The sequence below is a fragment of the Protopterus annectens genome, chromosome 2.part1 (assembly GCF_019279795.1).
Source record: "Protopterus annectens isolate FY-2018-M chromosome 2.part1, PAN1.0, whole genome shotgun sequence".
Taxonomy (NCBI): domain Eukaryota; kingdom Metazoa; phylum Chordata; order Ceratodontiformes; family Protopteridae; genus Protopterus; species Protopterus annectens.
The window spans coordinates 1,810,187,940-1,810,212,752 of NC_056729.1; the positions used below are offsets into that span (position 1 = coordinate 1,810,187,940).

The 24,813-nt window shown below is 40.3% G+C and overlaps 1 protein-coding gene across 1 annotated transcript in view; it reads right to left on the reverse strand.

The window, feature by feature from the left end:
- A3GALT2 (alpha 1,3-galactosyltransferase 2) overlaps positions 1 to 24,813 on the reverse strand; it is a 933,393-nt gene that overhangs the window by 318,827 nt on the left and 589,753 nt on the right. Inside the window, exon 4 of the mRNA XM_044063263.1 lies at positions 15,683 to 15,820. Within this exon, the coding sequence (XP_043919198.1) occupies positions 15,683 to 15,820 (138 nt within the window). The remainder of the gene's footprint in view (positions 1 to 15,682; positions 15,821 to 24,813) is intronic.

Below are 24,813 nucleotides of genomic sequence, written 5' to 3' on the forward strand. Positions count from 1 at the left end.
TTTATTGACAGCTTTGATGGTTAGGTCAATGTGGGAATTAAAGTTTAGTTGATTATCTATTGTAAAACCTAGTAGTTTAGTGGAACAATCAGGTGTAATGATAGTGCCATTGTCAGAGACAATAGAAAAGGAGGAGGGGGCAGATTTGAGGGTTGGAGAAAAAGTAATAATTTGTTTTTTTTTGGGATTAAGGAGGAGACAGATATGTCGGAACCAGTTTTCTGCTGCTGTAAAGACTTTTTGGGTGGAAGAATGAAGTTCAGCAGGAGATACAGCAGAACAGATGAGTGTTGAATCATCTGCATACTGAATGCATGAGGATGTTGGGAGTGAAGTAGACAGGTTATTTATAAATATGGAGAAGAGAAGGGGACCTAAGATGGACCCTTGGGGGACCCCGATAGTGACTGGGAGTTGAGAGGATAAATGACTGTCCCAAAGGACTGCTTGTTTTCTGTCTTTCAAATAAGAGTTAAACCAGCGCAATGCCAAAGAGTCAAGGGAAAGAGATTTCAAAGTGTCAAGCAGAAGGTGATGGTTCACCATATCAAAGGCTTTAGAGAGGTCGAGAAATAAAGCAGAGGAGAAATGGTTGTTATTGCGATTTTTGTTGATAGAGTCTGTAAAGGAGAGGGTGGCCTAATGGTTAAGGTGTTTGCCTTACAAACACAAGGTGCAGGGTTCGAGTCTCACAAGGAATAATTGGCTAGGCTTACAATGGCTCGCAAGGGCAGTTAGCCTAGTATGAACTATGAACAATTTCCTATGAACAATAAGAGCAGTGGAAGTGCTATGGAAAGGTCTAAAACCATGTTGGGAGTCTGCCAGTAGGTTATTGTGTAGAAGATGATTTAATAGTTGGTGGTGTATACAACGTTCCATAATTTTAGATAGTGGTGATAGTAAGGCTATAGGACGGAAATTAGAAAGTTCATTAGTGTTTCCTCCTCTATGCAGTGGAATGATATGGGAGACTTTCCAGGTGGAAGGAATAGTAGATTTGGTTATTGTTCTGTTAATTAAGATGGAGACTGGGTATGCTAACACTTCTGCTGCTAGCTGCAAATATTCAGCTGGTAGTTGGTTGGCTGAAGGAGTACATGGTTTAAGTTTTGAAAGTAGCTTATGAATATAGGTTGTGGAGACTGTACTAAATTTTAGAGTGGAGGTGTTGTTATGAGGAGAGGTATATTGAAGGGATGTGGGGGGAATCATGGTCTTTGCTAGAGAGGCGACTGTTTCAGAAAAGAAGTTGTTGAATGTATTGGCTATTATGTTAGGTGGGGTCTGAGCTAAGTTAGCTGGAGTAGGTGTTTTGGAATTCCCTGGATGGAGCAGTTTACTGATTCCTGACCAGAATTTGTTGGGGTTATGACTTTGATTTTCTTGATATTGGAGGTAAAAATGTTTTTTATCAAGAAGGGTGAGTTTTTTTGTAGTATTTCTAAGGTATTTGAAGTTTTGATGGTCAGTTGGGTTTTTAGTAGTTCTCCATTTTGTCCATAGTTTATTCCTTAACAGCATTATTTTCTTGGCTTCGTTAGAAAGCCAAGGAGCAGCTTTGGATCCTGTTCTAATTAAGCGAGAGGGGGCGTGTCGCTCAAGAATTTGGAGGAATGTGTTATTGAAATGGGTAACTGCCTCATCAAGTGGGAGGTGTTTTAGAGCTGACCAGTTACATCCTTTGAGTTCGTCATGGAAGTTTTGAAGGATGAAGTTTTTTTTGTTATGTATAGTACGATAGCTAGCCTGTTTGTGATTATTATTTTTTTGTTTAGTGATATAGGTAAGAAGATGGTCACTGATATTGTCAGGGAGTATTCCAGTTTTATATGAGAGGGGATTATTGTTGACCAATATCCAATCCAAGATGGCCTGTTTATTGGTGGATTTGTGAATCCTAGTTGGGGAGTTTATGGTTTGTTGAAAAGTAAAGAGGTTTAGGTGATAGTTGGGTTTGGGGGATATGCAGGAGTTCCAATCAATATTGAAGTCCCCTAGGATTATGGTTTCCTGATGAAAGGTAGTGGAGAGCCAGCTAAGGATGTTTTCAAGTGTATTTAAGTTATTGCCTGGAGGGATAAAGGAGCATATTATGTACATGGCTTTGTTTTTATTTACTTGGAATTTGCTACAGAGTATTTCAGCATTGTCAGGGGAAGGAGGCAGGGAGTCAATTGAGGCCACCTGCAGTTCAGATTTATAAAGTATAGCAACTCCCCCACCCTTTTTGTTTAGACGATCTTGCCTTAAAATGCTGTAGCCAGGAGGAATAATTTCATTGTCCTTGTTACCTGGTTTAAGCCAGGTTTCAGTAAGACAGAGGATATCAAATGAATAGAGGTCAATTAAGGCATGAAGCTGTGTGATTTTATTATTAATGCTACGAATATTTAGGTGTGCTATTGAAAGGGTGTTAGAAGAGAAAGGTGATCTTAGATTATTAGTAGTTTGGTCTGAGAGGGTGTGGGAAAGGGAATTTTCAGGGCCAGGGTTGGGGTGAATGTCCCCGTGTAACAGTAGGAGCGTTTGTGGAAGTGGAAATATTTTTGAGTTTTTAGAGGGTATTAGGTAGAGCTTTCTAGTTGTGTGATACGTGTTGTGGAGTATTCTGTGATAGTGAGGGGGACGGTAAGGGCAGGATGACAGGTGGTTGATATAGGTTTGTTCAGATAGAGGAAGGACAGAGTTTGTGTGTTTAACTAAACTAGGAGATCTGCTAAGGGTATGGTATTCGTAGGAAGTAAAGGTATAGTATATAAGAAGGATATTCAGGAGTAGCGGTAAGTAAAGTAGCTTACAAGTGAAGGTCATATTGAGTTTGTTAAGCTTAGGAAGATTGATAATTAGTAGTACTACGTTGGTAGGGAGTGGGGTGTGGCAGTAAGATAGGAGTGGAGTATTGTATAGTGTGAATGAGACAGCAAATATGATAGGACGTGAATAGGGTGGCGGTGTGGCTGAGCAAGTATAAGGTTAGGACCACTGGGGGTGGGTGGGAAATGGGGGTAGGGTAGGGGAGCGGAGTGAGCCTGCAGGGCGAATGGAGCGGGTTAGAGCAAGTAGAGCAGGAGACAATCAGTAAACAGTACCAGCCCAGAGAGAGCAGGTGGAGCAGGTAAGTAGGTTACAGTGGAGCAGGTAAGATGGAAGACTAAGGGTAGTGAGGAGGGCAGAGTATGGAAATTAATAGTCAGAAGAGGGTAGGGGATGAGAAGAGTGCAGAGAAGGAGCAGCAAGAGAGTGATTAGGGGCAACACTAGGCAGTAGGGCAAGGGAAGAGAAAAGGAGAGAATGTGGAGAGACAAATCTAGAAAAAAATGAAAGGAGAGTAAGGGTCTGGGCTAGGTTAGGCTGCCACCTAGTGGTCAGAGTTAGTATAACAGGTGACAAAGTGCAGAAGTGTAGCTAATAAGGGTGGTTAAATTAAACCGCAGGAAAGCAGTATAAAGATAATAATGATCTTAGGGAGAAGCCTGGTTGCTGGCTTTCCTGACTCGGGGTAATAGGGTTATAAAAACAAGAACAGATTTGTTTCCAGCAAAGAACAATGATCTTACATACTTTGCCAAATACTGTTATAGAGGTGAAAAATACTGGGGCAGCAGAAAGGAAGGTCCAAGTTGGCAGACTGGAGGTAGATGAGGGAATCCTTAGAATTCAGGCAGGTCCCTTACTGCAGGGTACAGGATAGGAAGTTTGCCAAATACTGTTATAGAGGTGAAAAATACTGGGGCAGCAGAAAGAAAGGTCCAAGTTGGCAGACTGGAGGTAGATGAGGGAATCCTTAGAATTCAGGCAGGTCCCTTATTGCAGGGTACAGGATAGGAAGTATGAATCTATTGACTGCACAGAATGAAAGTATGTTATCTGTGGCACGGTCTTGAATCTCTGGCTACAGCAGTACTACAGCAGCCTCATAGTATGAACAGAGTTCTGTGTGCCCTGACTGTGCTTAGCCAAGTGCCACATGGCAGAGGCATGCCCATGTCAGCAGACCAATCCTTATCCATCAGGTATTGATATCTATGCTACAGTGCGCATGCACTTTTGCTGCTGGCCCATCCAACATGTACCAGGCAGTCATGACCAGACAGCCAAATCACATTCAGCCTCCTTTCCACAGTGTGTTTCCACATGCTAGCATCATTCCACAAGTCCCTATTGTGGAACAACCAGGGCCAAGTGTTTCCATACATGGTAGAGGCAGAAAGGACCATGGTGTGAGTTGTCAAGAGTGAGTACCTTACACTGGGTTACAAGCACTGACAGTTGATCCTCTATGTAATGTACTGTCAGTCTCACCCTGTGGCAATGCTGAATGCAGTGCAGACCACTGACACTATCATCTCTCTGTGGTTGTTTTGGTCTGAGTTTGACAACAGTTCTGCATTATGTCCTGACTTGGTTTCCTGATTGCATCTTTTGATAGTGGACAGATAAGAATCAGTTTCACAGAGGTATGTCCTTTGTCTGCCATACACACATACAGTACTATGAGTATGTATGCATACCTGTGTCAATTGTGGCCTGAGTTTATGATTTCTGTTGTGATAGCTTTGTATATGTTTATACTGTTATATGTTAGAGTTAAATTATGTCTAATGCTCAGTGTGCATCTACTGGGTAATTGCCATAAGATGTAATTTGTACTGCTGTGGTAGGGCAACACCCTAACTTTGACTCTTTAAACCTCTATTTTTTTGTTCTTTCTTAGACATCAGCTGTAAATACATACTGTACACAGTCAATGATGTTACATTCTTTCAATTATAATTTTTTTAACTGTATTTTTTGGTGTTCAATCCTTTTCTGTTTTTGTATATTTCCTTGTTGTACTACTTCACTTTAACTACTATGTATAACTTACAATATATAATTCTATTCTACTGTGAATTTATTTATGTAAATACTCTGGAGTTTTTCTCCTCACGTCTCCACTGAAAATGGGCTTCTGGCCTAGTTGGACCATCCCGGTTAAAAATGTCAAATAAATACATAAATCAGTGTTAATATGTGTACTTCTGTGCATGTGACTCACCATGACTCAAAGGTGTGTGCCAGACACTGCCGTTACCTGAACCTGGATTTCTGGTAGCACCATCCATTGCTCACACTTGTTTCTTCTGATCTCTGTGTCCTCTAGCTCCTCCTCTGATAGCTGAGAAATGTCATCTTCAGACATCTGAGGTTCTTGGGGTACTTCACCCCCACCTGCAGCCGGAAGACTGCTGAAAGACTGCCATGTACTGTTGCCAGCATATTGTTTAGCATGGTGTAAATAGTAATCATCTGTGCTGCTTTTTCAGATGTGTATTGCATGATGTGTCCAGACATCTGAACCTAGCTTTCAGTATAATAGAAACAAGCTCTATCATATTTTGTGTTGTTGCATATTGTAGGCCTCTTCTGCAGGACTGGATGTTTCTCTGTACAGGGCCATTAGCCATGGCTTGATTGGATAACCACAGTCATCTCTTGTGGGGGAGTGAACACAGATGTCATCATGAATAATGCTGACAGGACTGTCCTTAACTTACATTCTAGCTGTGTTCCTGCACTTACCTCAAAGTAGCCCCTCAAATATTTCACCTTGCTGGAATGCAGCCCTCAAGACACTTTTCCTTCCATATGGCTGCATCATGGACACTTCCATGGTGTGTTGCCATTATGTTTGTTATGCTGCCATCTGCTGCACACACAGCCTGGCATTTCAGGGATGGCCACCCCTTTCTACTGATGTATTGGTCTGCTTCTGGAAGCTCATGGGCCTTAACAGGGATGTGGGTGCAGTCTATTGCTCTAAGTAAATGTGGGAAGTTTTAAAGGTTATAGAACAGATGCATAACAGTTCTCCTTTCCATTGGGGAAGTTGGAAAAAAAGAAGTCATGTACTCACCATAACGTTTCATGTTTGTTGTCCATAATCTTGCCTTTATTCTTGGTTGGGTTCAGAACTGAGCATCGGTTCCGACTCGGCCACATATTAAAGCTCAAGAGCTTTTACTGGCTGTGGCTATACCTTATCCCATGATGCCTAGCGACAGTTACCCAGAGCTCATTTGTAAGTACCAATCACTAGATTATCTAACCCACCAGGGTAAATACAATAATCCTCTGCCCATGTCTCATGAGGCATGAAGGGAATCAAAGAACTTATGACCAATTCCAAAAAATTCCTCTTGATCTTCCAGGAAGGGGGAAGGAGGGTGGGATGCAAGAATGAAGGTGAGACTATGGACAACAAACATGAAACCTTATGGTGAGTACATAACTTCTTTATGTTATGTTGTCCTATCTTGCCTTCATTCTTGATGGTTGGGACAGCGTTCCCCATACCTTCTTTCTCGGGTGGCTCAAGGGAATAAACTCTTCAGAACAGTGGAACCAAAGGAAGCCCTGTTTTGGGAGGCCACATCTACTTTGTAATGAGTGATAAAGGTATGAGGGTTGACCCATGTGGCTGCAGCACAAATAGAATCCAAAGGTAGTCTGGCTTGAAAGGCAGTGAAAGTTGACATAGCTCTAGTCAATGGCCTCAGATTTTTCCTGGCAGCTGGTTATGCTGAGAACTATATGCATAAGTAATGGTGTCTGTAAGTCATTTAGATAAAAGTGACTTTTGAAACTTGAAGTTCCTTTTCTATTCTCTGAGAATGAGACAAATAATTGGTCAGATTTTCTAAACTCCTTTGTCCTGTGTAAGTAAAATTGTAACTGCCTATGGACATCCAATTGGTGAAGCTTATATTCTGCCCTGTTGCCAGAGTTGGGAAAAAAGACAGTTCAACAGACTGATTTAAATTGGACTTAAAACAAACTTTGGGCAGAAAGGAAGGAAAGGAAGGATTAGTTTTAAGAGAGACTCTGTCTTTGTGGAAAATCAAACAGGGAGGATGGATAGAGCTTGCATTTCTGAAACCCTCCTAGCCAAAGTAATGGCTGTTAAAAAGATTGTCTTCCATGATAAGAACTTTAGTGGACAAGAGGACGCTGGCTGAAATGGGGGGAGAATTAAAGCAGTCAGTATCAAATTTGGATCCCATGGAGGTGGTGGCTCTCTTATTGGAGGTCTTAATAGAAATGTACCTCTCAGAAAAGCTTTCCATAATCTGTGAGACATTATATTGGAAACCATGTCTCCTACGTGGTAATTCGATATGGCAGCTAGTTGTACTTATATAGTGGCCGCAGCTGCCCCTTGATTAAAGGTTTCTGCTAAAAATTCCAGAATTGTAGCTATAGGGGCTGTAAAGGGATCAATATGATTTTTGTCAGCCCAACAAGAAAACCTTTTCCATTTGCTAGCATAAAGTTTTCTAGCTGTAGTCTTATGCAATGAAACTAGAATGTGACACACTGCTGGAGACATGTCTGGAAACGTGGCTAAGATGAGAAGTGGAGAAACCAAGCTGTCAGCTTGAGGGTTTGAATAGAGGGGATGGAGCATTCCTGTTTGATGAGTCAGAAGATCCAGTACTGGGTCCAGGATCCAAGGCTCCTCCTGAAGATGGGGCCATAAGAAGGGGACCCATATCTGACGATGTCAGTATGGAGTGATGAGAATTAGCCTGTGACTCAATGTTTTGGCTTTATGAAGAACTTTGGGCATTAGTGGAAACGGGGGGAAATGCATAAAGAAGTCCAGAGGGCCAGTCATGAACAAGTGCATCCCTTGGTGACTCCCCCGGTGGGGGGATTAGGGCAAGATAGCTGCTATATTTGGTGTTCATGGATGTGGCAAAGAGGTTGCAGCAAAGCTGGCCCCACTTGCGAAAAATTTTGTTCGCAATTTCCTGTTTCAGGGACCACTCGTAAGGCATAAGAATTGCCCTGCTTAATTTGTCTGCTATCACGTTGGACTTCCCAGAACATGCGTTGCAATCAGAAAACGTTGAGAAGATATTGCCGGGATATGCATTGCGATCAGAAAACGTTGACAAGATATTGCCCATTGTCTCGACAGAGGGGGTAAGATTTGGTTCTGCCTTGCTTGTTGATATACCACACGACGGACATATTGTCTGTCTGAATTGCAATAGTACCTGGTGGAAGAGAACTCTGGAATGCCTGCAATGCCAGAAGCACCACTCTTATCTCTATGACATTCCTGTGCAAGTAGTATTCATGTTTCTGCCAAGTCCCTTGAACAGTCTGTCCCAGATAATGCCCCCCACCCTATCTGGGATGCGTCCTTGGTCACTGTAGCTACGGGCTGGGGAAGAACAAATGGTCTGCCTATCATTACCTGCATGGACTGAAGCCACCATTGTAGATCCTTCTTGCAGGTGTCTGTATTGAGGATCTTGTGTGACATGGGCAACTCCTGCATGGACCACTGAGCAAACAGTAGCCAGTGTAACACTCTAATGTGTAGACACGCCAGTGGGATTAATGTTATTTCAGCTGCCACTGAACCCTGTACCTTGAGAACAAACTTTGCCTATACTTTCTTCTTCATGAGCAAGATAGATATCTGATAGCGCAGCGTTAGTACCCTTTCATGAGGCAGTTTTGCTACCATGTCTCTTATGTTTAAGTCTGCTCCTATAAAGGTAATATGCTGTGAAGGCAAGGCAGATTTTTCAAAATTTATGGTAATGCCTAGCTCTGAACAGAGATGAATGGTAGTGTCCCTTGCCTTGGTCAGGAGATGCTCGGTAGTGGCAGTTAGGAGACAGTCATCTAAGTATGGAAACACCCAGAATCCTAGACACCTCAGGTGAGCCATGACTACCACCATGCATTTGGTAAACACTCTGGGGGCTGTAGTGAGTCCAAAGGGCAGAGCTCTGAACTAGTAATGACTGGCTCCCAGCCGGAAGCGTAGATATCTCCTGGATCACCTGTCCATCTTTATGTGATAGTATGCATCCTGAAGATCTATTGAGCACATCCAATTGCACATCCAATTGTCTTGCCCCAGAAAAGGGAGTATAGGCCGCAGTGTTACCATCAAGAACTTTGCTTTCTTTATGGATGTGTTCAGTTTGCTGAGATCCAAAATTGGTCTCCAGTCCCGTTTTCTTTGGAACTAAAAAGAACCTTGAGTAAATTCCGGATCTGGCTTGGTCTGCGGGGACTTCTTGGATGACTCTTTTTTCTAGCAATCTTTGAATTTCTAGGGTTGCTTGATCCCTTTGACCATGTGGTATGTCTGGGATGGATCTTGATGGAGGGGGTGGAAAAAAAGAAAGGAATGTTGTATCCCCTGGATATGATAGACCGTACCCATTTGTCTTGAGTGATATTCAGCCAAGCTTTTGGGTACAGTGATAATCTCCTCCCAACTGTCTCCAGAGGTGGACGGGCGAGCCTCCTTTCAGGAATGCTGGAAGGGGCTGCTAGAGAACATATCTCTATCACCCTGATTCTGCGGACCCCCCTCTGCCACAAGGGTGGTATCTTCCATTATTTCCCCTTCTGCCCCTGTGGGAAAATTCACCATGTGCATCCGCAAAGCTCTTTGGGACTTCCGGAACCAAATTTTCCTCCCTTCTGACCTTTGGGATAAGGTCTGGTAGGGACAGAGAAATGTACTCCCACAGCAGACAGAGTTTTGCCTTCTTGTTCGCACCTGGTAAGAGTCTCTTTTACCTTTGGCCCAAACAAAGATGAGCCGCCAAAAGGGGCGTTAAATAAAGGAAGACTTGAAGGATTCAGCAAACTCACAAAGACACATCCAGGAATGTCTCTTCAGAGCTACTCCTGTGCCTGCTGCCCTACTCTCTCCATCGGCTGCATAGGAAATGAGGTGCATGGAGGAGTTTACTACAGAGTTTAAGGTTGCAAGCTGAGAGTTTACCTTGTTAGGCACCCCCCGCAGCTGTAGTACCCTGTAGTACCCAGCTCCTTGAGGAGATCCCTCTGAAATCGAGTAAAGTGGAATAAATAATTCAGTGACCTAAGAGTAAAGGCCGCTGAAGAAAACATACATTTCCCGTATCTGTCCATCGTTCAAGACTCCTTATTCGGTGGATGGACAGATGAAGTTTTGACTAATTCCTACTTTGTGGCCCCGCCGCCACCATAGCATCTACTGGGACACCTTTAGTCAAGAACTGTTTGTCATCTGGGGCTGTAATAAATTTGTTGGGCCTCCTTGGAACGGGTTCCACTGACTTTGGACAGCCCCACACCTTTCGAATGACTACAACAAGGAGCTGGTCAAAAGGCGGAGACACCCAAGAGGTGGATGGTTGAGATCCAATTGCCTCCAGTATACAGACTCATCTTTCAGAATGGGAGAGGGTCTTCCAGCCACCTGTCTGCTTCAGGATCTCTAAGATGTCTGAAAAGGAGACATCCTCAGAGGGTGACCATGGGGACCCTTCTGAATCCTCTAAGTCCGTATCCGATGTGACAGACTTAGGGGAGTCTAGATGTTTCCTCTTACAAGTCTTCTTCTGAGGGACCTCCTCAGAGGGATATTCTGGGGAGGTTTTAGAAGAGAGTGGGTCACCCATTGGGGCATCCTGGGACATTGGCTCTCTGTTTCAGAAGAGAGTGGGTCGCCCATTGGGGCATTGGTTCTCAACGCTTGGGCTGCAGGGATGGTGTAGAGGTTGACACTGGGCCTTTCGGGGGAAGAGTAGCTGGAGCCGAGGGTGGAGCAGTCTGGGGGACAGCGCACTCCTCATCACCTCAAAGGCACCCAGATCCTGGCCCGAGAGAGCCTCTGGCTCTGAGGAACCGGGAGATCTCTCCCTCTCCAAGAAGGATGGCTCAGAGGCTGATGTGGGCGCCGAAGCCCCGAGAGAAAGAGTCGGCTCCGACAAGGGTCCGATTCGACTCTCCTCCTCGGAACTGATGAGAGAGTGTCAGCTCCCAGATCCCTCGATATAAGACAACATCAAAGAGATCGGAGTGGAAGTCAGGACTGAGAACCCAGATGTGGTTTTCGGATCCGATGGTTCCACCGCAAGGACCTCCAAGCACTCCAGCTCCAAACTCGTCTGAGTCAAAGGAGGAACAGAAGACAAAGCAGATATGGTTGCCGGCTCCACTTCCTTCTGGGCTGGGGTCGAAAGAATTTTTGCTAAGGCTGGTGTCTGAAGTAACCTCTTGATCACTCACTCCACATCATCGTCCGAGAGACTCCTGGAAGATCAAGAGGAAAGGTTGGAGGATCTATGGCTACCAGCCACTGACTGCAGAAGGGGTGACTGTGGCACTGAATGGACCGGTTCCAAGGACGGTGAAGGGCTCCTTTTTTTGGTTCTGAATCGGCTCCGATAAAGCTGGTGGAGCTGATGGAGACTTTGACTTCTCGGAACCGACAACCTTCAGATCCGAAGCAATATGTTTCTCTAGTTTCTTAACTGGCTCAGAAACCGGAGCTGAAGAAGCAGATTTTTAGTGGACTTATCAGAAGATTTAGAGGCCTGATTCCCTTCAATGGCCATGTCAAAAGGTCCCTGCAATAAACCCCTGACAATAAGTTTATTTTTGCATTCCTGCAGGATCCTGGAGCTGAAACCATGGCAGATGGAACAGGAATCCTGCAGGTGAAAGGTGCCTAAACAGTAAACACAACTAGTGTGCCCATCAGTCAAAGACACCTTTTGTGTCCACGAATCGCACTTCATAAATCCAGATTGTTTTACTTCCTTTGCAGAAATCTTAGACATGCTGAGGATTTGTCAACAACAAGCGACCAGTACTATGAAAAAGAACGGTTATCAAAGGTGCAGCCCTAACACAGTACAGTAAGGCACAAAACACAATTATCAGAAAAAGAAGAAGTTGTTTATTTACTTTTTTAAATATATGGGGGGAGAAAAAAGCTAGAGGAGAGGTCTCTACCTTAAAAGATGATCTCCTCTAGCCTGAGGAGATGTCTCTAACTTAAACGATGAAACCTCAGAAAAAGGGAAGTATAAAAGGGGAAGGGAGCCCTCTAACTAAAAATGGGATAAAACAAAAGGGGAAGAAAATGAATCCTCTAACGTAAACGGATTCATTCAGGACAAACTGAAAGTTAGATGAAGATAGGGTAGAAGAGGCCTGAGACAATGACGGCCCACACAACCAACGCTAAAAATCAGTGCAAAACAAATAGTAAGCACTTCAACTGCCAAGAGGAAGCTAGTTTGCATTAAACTAGATAATTTTAATGTTTTTACTCCAAGAAGATAGAAAAATATAAACATAAATAAAAGACGTAGCCTGAGCCAGCGAAAAGCAATCCCAAACCAGCAAACGAGATCTGGGTAACTGTCACTAGGCATCATGGGATAGGGTATAGCCTCAAGTCAGTAAAAGCACTCAAGCTTTAGTATGTGGCTGAGTCAGAAGTGATGCTCGGTTCTGAACCCAACTATCAAGAATGAAGGTGAGATAGGACAACATAACATTGTATGTTTCATCTATCTTGTTGCATACTGCTGCCAGGAATTTTGACAGGATATGATTGACAGCTGTCTGTGACACTCCTACAGCATCTCCCAAGTGTTGTTGGGATGTCCCAGATGCCAGTACACCTAGGCTTAGACACACTTTTGTTTTGAGACAGACGGGTTTCCTCACAGTGTCTGCACAGAAGTGTGGGGGACACATTGCACACAGCCTGTACCAGCTGTCTGTCTAGGCCATACCTGTCAATGTTGTCTTGAATTGAGAGATGGCTTAGTTACAGCCTTGCTATCTGGCTGCCTTCTAGGACACAAAGTCAGATCCTCTTCCACAGTTTTCAGTGCTACAGCCAGTTTCACCTCATTTATTAGAAGTAGCAGTTTTTTTTTTCAATATTGTTATGGAAAACACAGGATTCCCCTGGAATAGGTTCCAGTCCTTGTGTTGCTGTATGGTATTCACTAAAGATTTCAGAACTAGAGTCAGCATTGCAGTTTGTCACATTTAAATTGCATTGTGCATGCACAATATGTTTTGGAATCTGATGGACATGCACAGAATTTGTAATTAAACTACACTGAATAGTTAATACTCAGACTGCTTGCAGCGTATCTTCTGAAATCGTGTCCACAGCTGGTGCGCTGAAGTCTTCCTTTGGCATGCTGTGCTCTCCACAATTATCTTTTGTAATCCGGTCCATTACATAACTTTGAAAGAAAGTACAAAAAACAGAATGGCATGTTAAAAATTAACAGAGCAAGAAAATAAAGAATTGGAAAACAAGACTTCCTTATATGAATTAGATAAGACACTTGCAAAAGTTAATTTACAGTCAGTTTCAGGACCAGATGGAATAGGAAACAAATTCTATAAGAGTATCACAGACTGGCAGAAAAACACTTATTAAAAGTTATGAATGAGTGATTAAATGAAAGTTTTATGTATAAAGATTTATGCAGTAGTAAACATACATTTGTATGGAAAAAAGAAGATAAAAATAAAATTGAAAATTGGAGACCTATAGTATTGAACAATTACAATATTTTTATGAAAATAATTGACAAAAGAATGGAAAGTAAAATGAAACACATTATGGAAGACAGTATATACTTTAAAGGGAAAAGGATGTTAGGAATTGTAACTAATGGTAAGGGAAATTGTGGGAGATATTATAAACATGACTAATGAAACCAAGATCATGATAGATTTAAATAAAGCATTTGATACAGTACAACATAAACTTTTGGGGACAATTATGGAAGAGTATAACATTAGTGAGAAAATATGTTGTTCTGCATATGATAAAAATAAAGTAGGAATTTTAGTGAATGGATGGTTAAGCAAAAAAATGGATACAAAGAATGGCATATATCAGGGATGTCCTTTGAGTAACACATTATTTGCATTAGTTATGAATGTACTAGTTAGAGATATAAATTTACATATGAAATGTGTTACATATTACTATAAATGTGCTATTATAATATAATAATATTATAATAATATAAATGTGTTTTTATATTACTAATGAAAGAATAAAATTCCAGTTATGTTTACTTATACAGATAATATTGTATTCATTAAAAGAAACAAAATCTAGATGAAAGAAGTTATATATTATATATATTAATGTTTAAATGTTATAAGCATGACTTTAAAATAAAAATCAAAGGACTTGGTAATATAGTAAAGATAAGAGGAGTATATTTTTCAATGAATGAAATCTCTGTGTTAGGAATAAGATTTGGTGTAAAAATGTAAGTGAGGAATAATGAAATGGGATAAAAGATGAAATAAAGGTGCTTTGCTGTTTTTGAAAAACATACAAACTATTGTTTAATATAAAGGTTTATATAATTAATTCAGTTATACTGGGAAATATTACATATTATCAAGTGTCTCTATATGTTGTCAATAATCTACGAAAAAAAGAAATACTACGTGTTTTTTTCTTTTATATGGAGTTTGAGATTGAAACCAATAAAGAGAAAAGTATTACATATGGATAAGGATGATGGAGATTTAGGATTAATAAAAAAATTGTTTATGCTACTTCTTTGAATTTTCATAAAGTTTTGTTTTGGATAAATTATAAAAATAAGAAGTTAGTAGTAAGTTTATTAAAGTACAAATATGAGTGGCATTGGGATATGTTAAAAATTTTAAAAAGAGGAAAAGAATGTATAAATGTAAAAATGCGATGTTATCAAGAAAAAAAATATTTTATGGAAAAAATGTATGAAATTAAAAATGAGAGGAAAGTGTGATATAAAAATATTATGATACAATGTTATTATGTTAATCCTTGGGCTGGGTTAGTGAATGAATGTTAAAACTATAAGAGTACAAAAAGATTTGTGTAATAAGCAAATAGAATATAAGATTTTTATGGATATTTATGATTAATAAATTACAAGTAAAGGGAAATATGCCTTATGAAAACAAATCAGTGAAAGAGTCCGTATAGATGGTGATAAAAAAGAAATTAGAGAACATTTTTCTTATAATGTATAATGGCAAATTTGTGGGAAAAGCTATGTGAAGAAGTTTTTTGAAGATATAAAGAAGGTAAATTAAATAAATATGGATATGATTATGCGTGGATATTATAGCCATAAAAATAAGAAATATGTTAATAAAATAAATAAATAAAATATTATTTTACATTGTATAGACCATTTGGAATGAAAATTAAATGAAATCATGTTAATGGTAAATAGAGACTAGCAGTAAATTTAAGAAAAATTATATGGTTATGGAAAAATGAGTGGGGGTCAAATAAGGATAATGAAACAGACGTTTAACACAATAATGAAAACTAAGATATTTCTGATTGCATGACAATAATTGTAAATATGTAAGTTTGTAAATAGTATTGTAATTAATACTTTAAATAAAGAACCTCTGCTCTTTCCAATAGGTCCCATGGAATCTTTTCCATCCACCTGCACTAACATCAACTGAAGCAGATAGGACCTCAGTTTGATACCTCATCCAAAGGGCGGCGTACTCAGAAATGCAGCACCCCCCAATGTTAACCTGCAGTGTCAGCAATCTAATCACCTGGAGTAAGACTAGAACCCACAGCCTTCAGTCTTCCAACACTAAAAGTGAGTGAGCTACCTGTTGCTCCACTGACACTGCTATCCTAGTATCTAATAACTGAAGGAAACCTACTGTAGCTTACTGCTAAAACTACTGTTAAATTGAGCTTCCAGATGAAAATTATACAAATATAGTTAAAAAAACAGAAGTGCAGAGATTTTGGCATGTTTTTATAATTTATTTCAGATGTTTGCATACCACCCAGACAGGAAGAGAAACTTACTTTCCAACTGCAAACACTGTGAGTCCAATGGTAACATTCTGTTTTGCATATTCTTCATCATAGTATTGGGGATCAAAGGTCCTCTCCCAGATAATTGGGGCGCCCCAGTATGTACAGGTCTGTACGTCTGCCCTGGACCTGAAAAAGAAAAACATCATTACATTTTTAGACAAAAAATGTTCAATAATTAATATTCTAGAAATAAACATATAAGCAGATTAATTCCTTGGCTATCCATATATCTTGTGCACTGTTAAAAGTCCTTGCATGACAATAAAATATTTTTGTTTTCTTTAAATTGTCTTTATTAATTAAGCAAATCCCACTGACTGATATAGAAAAAAATTTGAACTGCAATCTAGGGGCAGTTATAAACAGGTCAGCTCATCTAGGCAGCATGTTAGCATATATTAATTTTTCTGGACAACGCAGTGGAACAGCGGTAGAATTGTCATCTCACAGCAAGAGGTTCTCCAGTTCAATTCTTGGTTGGTGTACCTTCTGTGTGGAGTCTGCATGTCTCGTTACGTTTGTGTGGGTTTCCTCTGGGTACTCCGGTTTCCTCCCATGTTACAAAGACATGCATATGGAGCATTTCTCCCCAAGCCTCCACTGAAAATTGGCCTCATTCCAAGTCGGACTTTCCTGGTAAACAAATGTTATATAAATAAATAAATAAAATAAATACATTTTATGGGATGTATAGAAACCTAGGAACATTTCCAAGTAACCATATCAACCTAAGCAGCATGTCTTGTTGAGATGGAAGGATGCCAAAGTACCAAGAGAAAACAATGTAAGTATCAAGATCATGTATAAATTCCAAACAGACAGCAATCCAAGACTAGGTGGAATCCTGCAGTGGAAAAGTAGAAACATTAACAACTGCAACACTGCCAACCCCAAACAGCAGCCCATCTCCACAAACTTCTCCATCTCCGTGCAAAGGACTGAGATTTATGCATGATGGTAGTGATCAAAATATCTAAATAATGGAAGGGCTGTGGCTGACTAAGTTTGCGGACGACTGCAAACTGGGTGCTATAATAGAGTCTCTGGCCGACATGGAGATCCTCCAGAAGGGCCTAAATGAGACTGATGCATGGTGTCAAAGCCATGGTCTCAAGCTAAATGCAAAAAAATGCGTAGTAATCCCCTTTGGCAAAAACAGAGTACCCGCAAACTACAACATAGGAGGTAATCCCCTGCAATCTGAAGAAGAAATAAGGGATCTAGGGACCCAAGTAGATAGCCAGCTTTCCTTTGATAACCATGTTGCCATGGTGCCCCTCTACTCTTCCCTCATCAAACCCATTATTGAGTACAATGCACCAATTGGAATGTACCTGGCTAGACATCTCCAGCAGCTGGAGAGACCACAGAGGTACCTAACTAAGAGAATTACTGGCCTCAAACAGTTGCCCTATGCAGCACGATTGAAAAAGCTAAGACTGTTCTCTGTTGCATACCGCTTTTTCAGAGGCGATCTCTGTCTAACGTACAGAGCCATGTCCAACCCAGAATTGCTGAACATGCTCCATCTTAGCAAAACCAAATCTACTCGAGCTACACGCTCTAGGAATATAAACCTCAACACAACAATGAATAGAACATGCTGGGGGGATAGATTCCCTTCGCAGAGACTTCCCTTACTATTGAACAGGGTCCCAATCTACATAAGACAGAGCCCCTCACTATCACTCTTCAAGAGGAACCTTGATGAGTGGATGGGTAACAGAAAGTTCACAGCGGGGATCACACCATCAGCACTACTAGATAGGGGCCAAGGGTACTAGCTGCTAGTACAAGGGTCTAGGGAACTACTAAAGGGGTGGTGAATACCGCACAACGTGGCTGGGCTAATATATGCCTTCGGGCAGATAGCTCAGTACCAGCCTATGAACCTATGAACCTATCTGCTTTAAGGGAAGGGGGATACTGTAGGTTAAAAGAGCAGTGAAAAAAACTGTGAACCAGTGGTGCTTCAGAGCAAGAGGAAAGACTGTTACTCCTGATGTAATGCAGTACCTAATATTTTTCTGACAATCATACCTCTCAACCACTTAGTGCAAGAAATCTGGACAAAGCCTGACAAAATGGGGGGGGGGGGGCAAAATGGGGATATATTTTAAATATTACTTTTAGAAAGTTGCCAGAGTACCAGGGTTAATATACATTTTCTGAAGGATTTGAAGTCTAAAACTCAAATGTATGTCATTGTTTAGTGACTTCAGTCCTCAGATCATCCCAGTGATTTCCCAGAAAAAACACAATTTTTCTAAGAATAGACCAAAAATATGAGGCAAAAATCTGGACATTGTGCAAAAATCTAGACAATTGAGAGGTATGCTGCCAATACATATGTTTTTTACACCATCAAGAGCTTTTTATTTTTCATAAATCTGCTGCAGCATACTAGACACTTTTAAAGGAGGCCTAAAAGCATTGCAGACTCCAAATTGCTTTCTCCAAGTGACATTCTGAGGGTCCCTATTAATTTGACAAAACTTTAGCTTGTCGAAATACAAAAGATCGACAGCTAAAGATCAAAAGAGTCAAACTGTGAATAGCCAGCTAAGCAAATTTTTCCTCAGGGAAAGAATTCACTTGGCTATTAATGGGAATTTGCCCTTTCCCCAATGTGGAGCGATCCCTGAGTTAGTATATTTAGTTAGGGGAGTGTGGGGGGCAAAGCCCACCATTAATTCAGGTTGAAAGGTTTTTGTTTTGTGTAACGACCAAGCAAATTCTTTCCATGGGAAAAAATTTGCTTAGCTGGCCGTTCGCTGTTTTGACGTTTCGATCTTTAGCTGTCGATCTTTTGTAGTTTGACAAGCTAAAGTTTCATCAAATTAATAGGGAAGTCATTCTGAGACTACAGGTCATGAGTCCTGAATCCGTATACACACTGAGCAGAGTGGATAAGAGTTGTTGACCGCAGCTGTTAGCTGAGATATATAAGTATCCTGTTTTTTTTTCGATTATTTATACAGATTATTGTTTTTAACAATTAATATATAGCACTTTTATTGTCTGTTTTTTAGTCTTTGGGTGTATTTTATTGCTATTAACTAATCTGCACAAGTAACTGATTCATCTGCAGTTAAAAGCATTCTGTATCTTTACAAATCTTTATCTGTTTGTGGCTTTCTCTAGTGCTACTGGCTGTACGCTATTGTTTCTAGCTGAAGCCTGACTTTAACTTGGCTATATTGTGTTAATAGTCTGCTGAGTGGGAGCTGGTTCTTTTGAGTTCTTGTAAAAAAAAAGTAGTTTTTCTGGTATTTAAGCCCTAACTTTGATAGGGTTTCTGTTTATACACACTGAGCAGAGTGGATAAGAGTTGTTGACCACAGCTGTTAGCTGAGATATATAAGTATCCTGTTTTTTTATTATTTATACAGATTATTGTTTAACAATTAATATATAGCACTTTTATTGTCTACTTTTTAGTCTTCGAGTGTATTTTATTGCTATTAACTAATCTGCACAAGTCACTGATTTGACTGCAGTTAAAAGCATTCTGTATCTTTACAAATCTTTATCTGTTTGTGGCTTTCTCTAGTGCTACTGGCTGTAGGCTATTGTTTCTAGCTGAAGCCTCTCTTTAACTTGGCTATACTGTGTTAATAGTCTGCTGAGTGGGGGCTGGTTCTTTTGTGTTCTTGTAAAAAAAAAAGTTGTTCTTCCGGTATTTAAGCCCTAACTTTGATAGGGTTACTGTCTATACACACTGAGCAGAGTGGATAAGAGTTGTTGACCGCAGCTGTTAGCTGAGATATATAAGTATCCTGCTTTTTTTCGATTATTTATACAGATTATTGTTTAACAATTAAAATATAGCACTTTTATTGTCTGCTTTTTAGTCTTCGAGTGTATTTTATTGCTATTAACTAATCTGCACAAGTAACTGATTTGTCTGCAGTTAAAAGCATTCTGTATCTTTACAAATCTTTATCTGTTTGTGGCTTTCTCTAGTGCTACTGGCCGTAGGCTATTGTTTCTAGCTGAAGCCTCTCTTTAACTTGGCTATATTGTGTTAATAGTCTGCTGAGTGGGGGCTGGTTCTTTTGTGTTCTTGTGAAAAAAAAGTTGTTCTTCTGGTATTTAAGCCCTAACTTTGATAGGGTTTCTGTCTATACACACTGAGCAGAGTGGATAAAAGTTGTTGACTGCAGCTGTTAGCTGAGATATATAAGTATCCTGTTTTTTTTATTATTTATACAGATTATTATTTAACAATTAATATATAGCACTTTTATTGTCTGCTTTTTAGTCTTTGAGTGTATTTTATTGCTATTAACTAATCTGCACAAGTAACTGATTTGTCTGCAGTTTAAAGCATTCTGTATCTTTACAAATCTTTATCTGTTTGTGGCTTTCTCTAGTGCTACTGGCTGTAGGCTATTGTTTCTAGCTGAAGCCTCTCTTTAACTTGGCTATATTGTGTTAATAGTCTGCTGAGTGGGGGCTGGTTCTTTTGTGTTCTTGTAAAAAAAAAAAATGTTCTTCTGGTATTTAAGCCCTAACTTTGATAGGGTTTCTGTCTATACACACTGAGCATAGGTTCATAGGTTCATACTAGGCTATCTGCCCTAGGGCATTTATAAGCCTAGCCAGAATGTGTTTGGCTTTCGTCACCCATTTTAAATTAATTTTGCTATGCCCTTTTTCGAGGTTAGTATACTGTGCCTCTGTCTAACAGTGACACAGAAGTGATACCCGGGTTAAACCTATGATCTCCCATCTATTCATCAAGATTCCTCTTGAAGAGAGTCAATGAGGGACTCTGCCTAACCTGGACTGGGTTTTATTCCAGAGTGAAGGGAGCCTCTGGGTTATGAATCTGTCCCTCCAGCATGTCCTATTTATTTCAGTGCTGGGGTTCAAGTCTCTCGAGCACGTAGCTCGATGGGATTTGGATTTTCTGAGGTGCAGCATGTCCATTAATTCCAAGTTGGACATGGCTTTATACGTCAGGCACAGATCGCCCCTGAACAGGCGGTATGCCACTGAGTAGAGCTGGAGTTTCTTTAACCGGGCAGCATATGGCATCTGTTTGAGCCCTTTGATCCTCTTGGCGAGGTACTTTTGGGGTCTTTCCAGTTGCTGCAGGTGTTTGGTAAGGTACATCCTAAAAGGGGCATTGTACTCAATTATGGGCCTGATGAGGGATGAGTAAAAAGGCACAATGACCTCCCCTGATCTTGTGCAGATTAGTTAATAGCAATAAAATACACTCGAAGACTAAAAAGCAATAAAAGTGCCCTGAGCAGAGTGGATAAGAGTTGTTGACCGCAGCTGTTAGCTGAGATATATAAGTATCCTGTTTTTTTTTCGATTATTTATACAGATTATTGTTTAACAATTAATATATAGCACTTTTGTCTACTTTTTAGTATTCAAGTGTATTTTATTGCTATTAACTAATCTGCACAAGTAACTGATTTGTCTGCAGTTAAAAGCATTCTGTATCTTTACAAATCTTTATCTGTTTGTGGCTTTCTCTAGTGCTACTGGCTGTAGGCTATTGTTTCTAGCTGAAGCCTCTCTTTAACTTGGCTATATTGTGTTAATAATCTGCTGAGTGCGGGGTGGTTCTTTTGTGTTCTTGTAAAAAAAAAAAGTTGTTCTTCTGGTATTTAAGCCCTAACTTTGATAGGGTTTCTGTCTATACACACTGAGCAGAGTGGATAAGAGTTGTTGACCGCAGCTGTTAGCTGAGATATACAAGTATCCTGGTTTTTTTTCGATTATTTATACAGATTATTGTTTAACAATTAATATACAGCACTTTTATTGTCCGCTTTTTAGTCTTCGAGTGTATTTTATTGCTATTAACTAATCTGCACAAGTAACTGATTTGTCTGCAGTTAAAAGCATTCTGTATTTTTAAAAATCTTTATCTGTTTGTGGCTTTCTCTACTGCTACTGGCTGTAGGCTATTGTTTCTAGCTGAAGCCTCTCTTTAACTTGGCTATATTGTGTTAATAGTCTGCTGAGTGGGGGCTGGTTCTTTTGTGTTCTTATAAAAAAAAAAGTTGCTCTTCTGGTATTTAAGCCCTAACTTTGATAGGGTTTCTGTCTATACACACTGAGCAGAGTGGATAAGAGTTGTTGACCGCAGCTGTTAGCTGAGATATATAAGTATCCTGTTTTTTTTCGATTATTTATACAGATTATTGTTTAACAATATATAGCACTTTTATTGTCTGCTTTTTAGTCTTCGAGTGTATTTTATTGCTATTAACTAATCTGCACAAGTAACTGATTTGTCTGCAGTTAAAAGCATTCTGTATCTTTGCAAATCTTTATCTGTTTGTGGCTTTCTCTAGTGTTACTGGCTGTAGGCTATTGTTTCTAGCTGAAGCCTCTCTTTAACTTGGCTATATTGTGTTAATAGTCTGTTGAGTGGGGGCTGGTTCTTTTGTGTTCTTGTAAAAAAAAAAAGTTGTTCTTCTGGTATTTAAGCCCTAACTTTGATAGGGTTTCTGTCTATACACACTGAGCAGAGTAGATAAGAGTTGTTGACCGCAGCTGTTAGCTGAGATATATAAGTATCCTGTTTTTTTTCGATTATTTATACAGATTATTGTTTAACAATTAATATATAGCATTTTTATTGTCTGCTTTTGAGTGTATTTTATTGCTATTAACTAATCTGCACAAGTAACTGATTTGTCTGCAGTTAAAAGCATTCTGTATCTTTACAAATCTTTATCTGTTTGTGGCTTTCTCTAGTGCTACTGGCTGTAGGCTATTGTCCTCACCCTCCCGCCCAGTTGGTGTCTTGCTCTTATACTTGGTGGCTTTGCAGTTGCCCGCCCCTACTGTAAATCTGATCTGTGACACTCCTCCCAGTCTAGTGTCATTAGCTCATTCTACCTAGTACAGAGAGAACATTTGATAAGTGCTTTCTGTTTCTCCTTTTTCCCTTTCAAAAAAAAAAAACTTTTTTTTTTTGCCTGAACCTCCTTGTGTTCTGACTGTGCTTCTCAAACATTTTGGAAATATAGAGTATATTTCAGAGCATTTATTATAACTGTAATTGCCTTAATATTGCTACAACTCAAGTGCTCTAGGTTGCACTGCATCTGAAGTGTTTGTGTGTTTTAGCTGCTTTTCTGTATATATAGACGTCTCTGTTTCTTTAACTAATAAGCTCTGCAAAGTTGTTTTATTGCATTCCTGCCTGTATTTCTGAGTGTTTTTGCACTTTTAAAGTTTGTTTTTGCTTAGTTTAACTGGTAGGCTACACACTCAAGTGTGCTAGCCGAATTAAAGCATTTACTGTGTTTCTGTACCTAATTTCGGCTACTTTGTAAAAAAAAAAAAAAAATCCTTGTTTCCCACCTTTACTGAACTAGAATAGTCCAGTCTTCAGGTATTGCTGATCTCTGGGCTGTGTCATAGTTCCTGTGTTGCCCATATCCTTATTTGGATAGGAGGAAGCTTATTTGTTTACCAGTGAGAGTGGGGAGCTCTGAGCAGCCTATCTGTCCCTTGAGGAGTGGTTCCAGCCCAGTGACCTGTAGCTTATTGGCCGTTTTGGGCCATTTCCTATCTCTTTCTAACCCCCTGCTTTAAAGCCAGCTTTAGCGAGCTTTTGCGCTTGTAATTTAAAGTTTGCCCTGTTTGTTGCATTTACCTGTTGAGGCTACACACTCAAGTGCGCTAGCCTGTGTTACATATTTATTGCATTTTTCTTCTGTTTGTTGCAAAAAAAAAAAAAAAAATTATCCTTGTTTCCCATCTTTCCTGACCTAGAGTAGTCCAAATACAGGCTTTGCTGTATTCTGGGCTTTTGGAAAGTTCATGTGTTGCCCATTTCCTTTCTTGGATAAAGGAAGGCTTCTTTGTTCACCAGTGGCAGTGGGGAGCTTAGAGCAGCCTATCAATCCCTGGAGGCGTGTTGCCAGCACAAGAATCTGGTAGTCTATTGGCCGTTTTGGGACAATTTCTAGCTCTTTCAAGTCCCCCTATATAAAACCCGCTTTGGTGCGGTTTGTGCGCTTGTTACTACTCAGCCAAGCTCCTCGTGATCCTGCAGAGTGGTGCTAGCAGCAGAGAGGCTAAAAGAGCGACTGCTAACCTGATAAAAGTGTTTTTTTTCCTGCTACTACCTGGGCGACTGTCCGATCTAGCTAAACTGCAAGTATTACTGCTTCTTGAACTGTTTTAAACTGTTTAAAGTTGTTTTTGCACCTGCACTTTTAAAGTTTGTCCTGTTTGTTGCATTTACCTGTTGAGGCTACACACTCAAGTGCGCTAGCCTATGTTACATATTTATTGCATTTTCCTGCTGTTTGTTGCAAAAAAGAAAAAAAAAATTTCCTTGTTTCCCGTCTTTCCTGACCTAGAGTAGTCCAAATACAGGCTTTGCTGTATTCTGGACTTTTGAAAAGTTCCTGTGTTGCCCATTTCCTTTCTTGGATAAAGGGAGGCTTCTTTGTACACCAGTGGCAGTGGGGAGCTTGGAGCAGCCTATCTATCCCTGGAGCAGTGTTCCCAGCACAAGAATCTGGTAGTCTATTGGCCGTTTTGGGCCAATTTCTAGCTCTATCAAGTCCCCCTGTATAAAACCCGCTTTAGCACGGCTTTGCGCGATTTTGCGCATAGCGCAGCATTGGGCAGCGCCGCTTAATTGGGTTTAAACCATTCTCGGCTCCACAAAGTCTGCTCTTTACTTTTACCCTTAGAACTGATCTAGTTCTCATAATAAACACCCTATTCCCACTCTAAAGCCTGGCACTTGCTCACTAAAGCAATTATATAAGTCAGCACTAAAAAATTAAAAGCACTACACCCTCACAAACTCCCTTTGAGTACTTTGTTCCCCATTGGCCCTTTTTTTCAATTATAAAGGAATTCCCAATACTATTCTAGCATGTCCAAAGGTCAGTTGTCAATCTCCTCTCCGGTCCAGCTGGTGAATCTGGGAATCTTGAGGCAATGTTACAACTGCCTCATGTACACAGACAACCCTCTCCTCCTCCCAACAAATTCCAACACATGTGAGAGATGCAACCATATAGCCAAACTGGAGGCTAAGCTCTCTCAACTCAGTACTGACGTAACCAGTCAGGAGGAGAAGGAAACCACACTCACTACAATTCCAGTCTCACATAGAC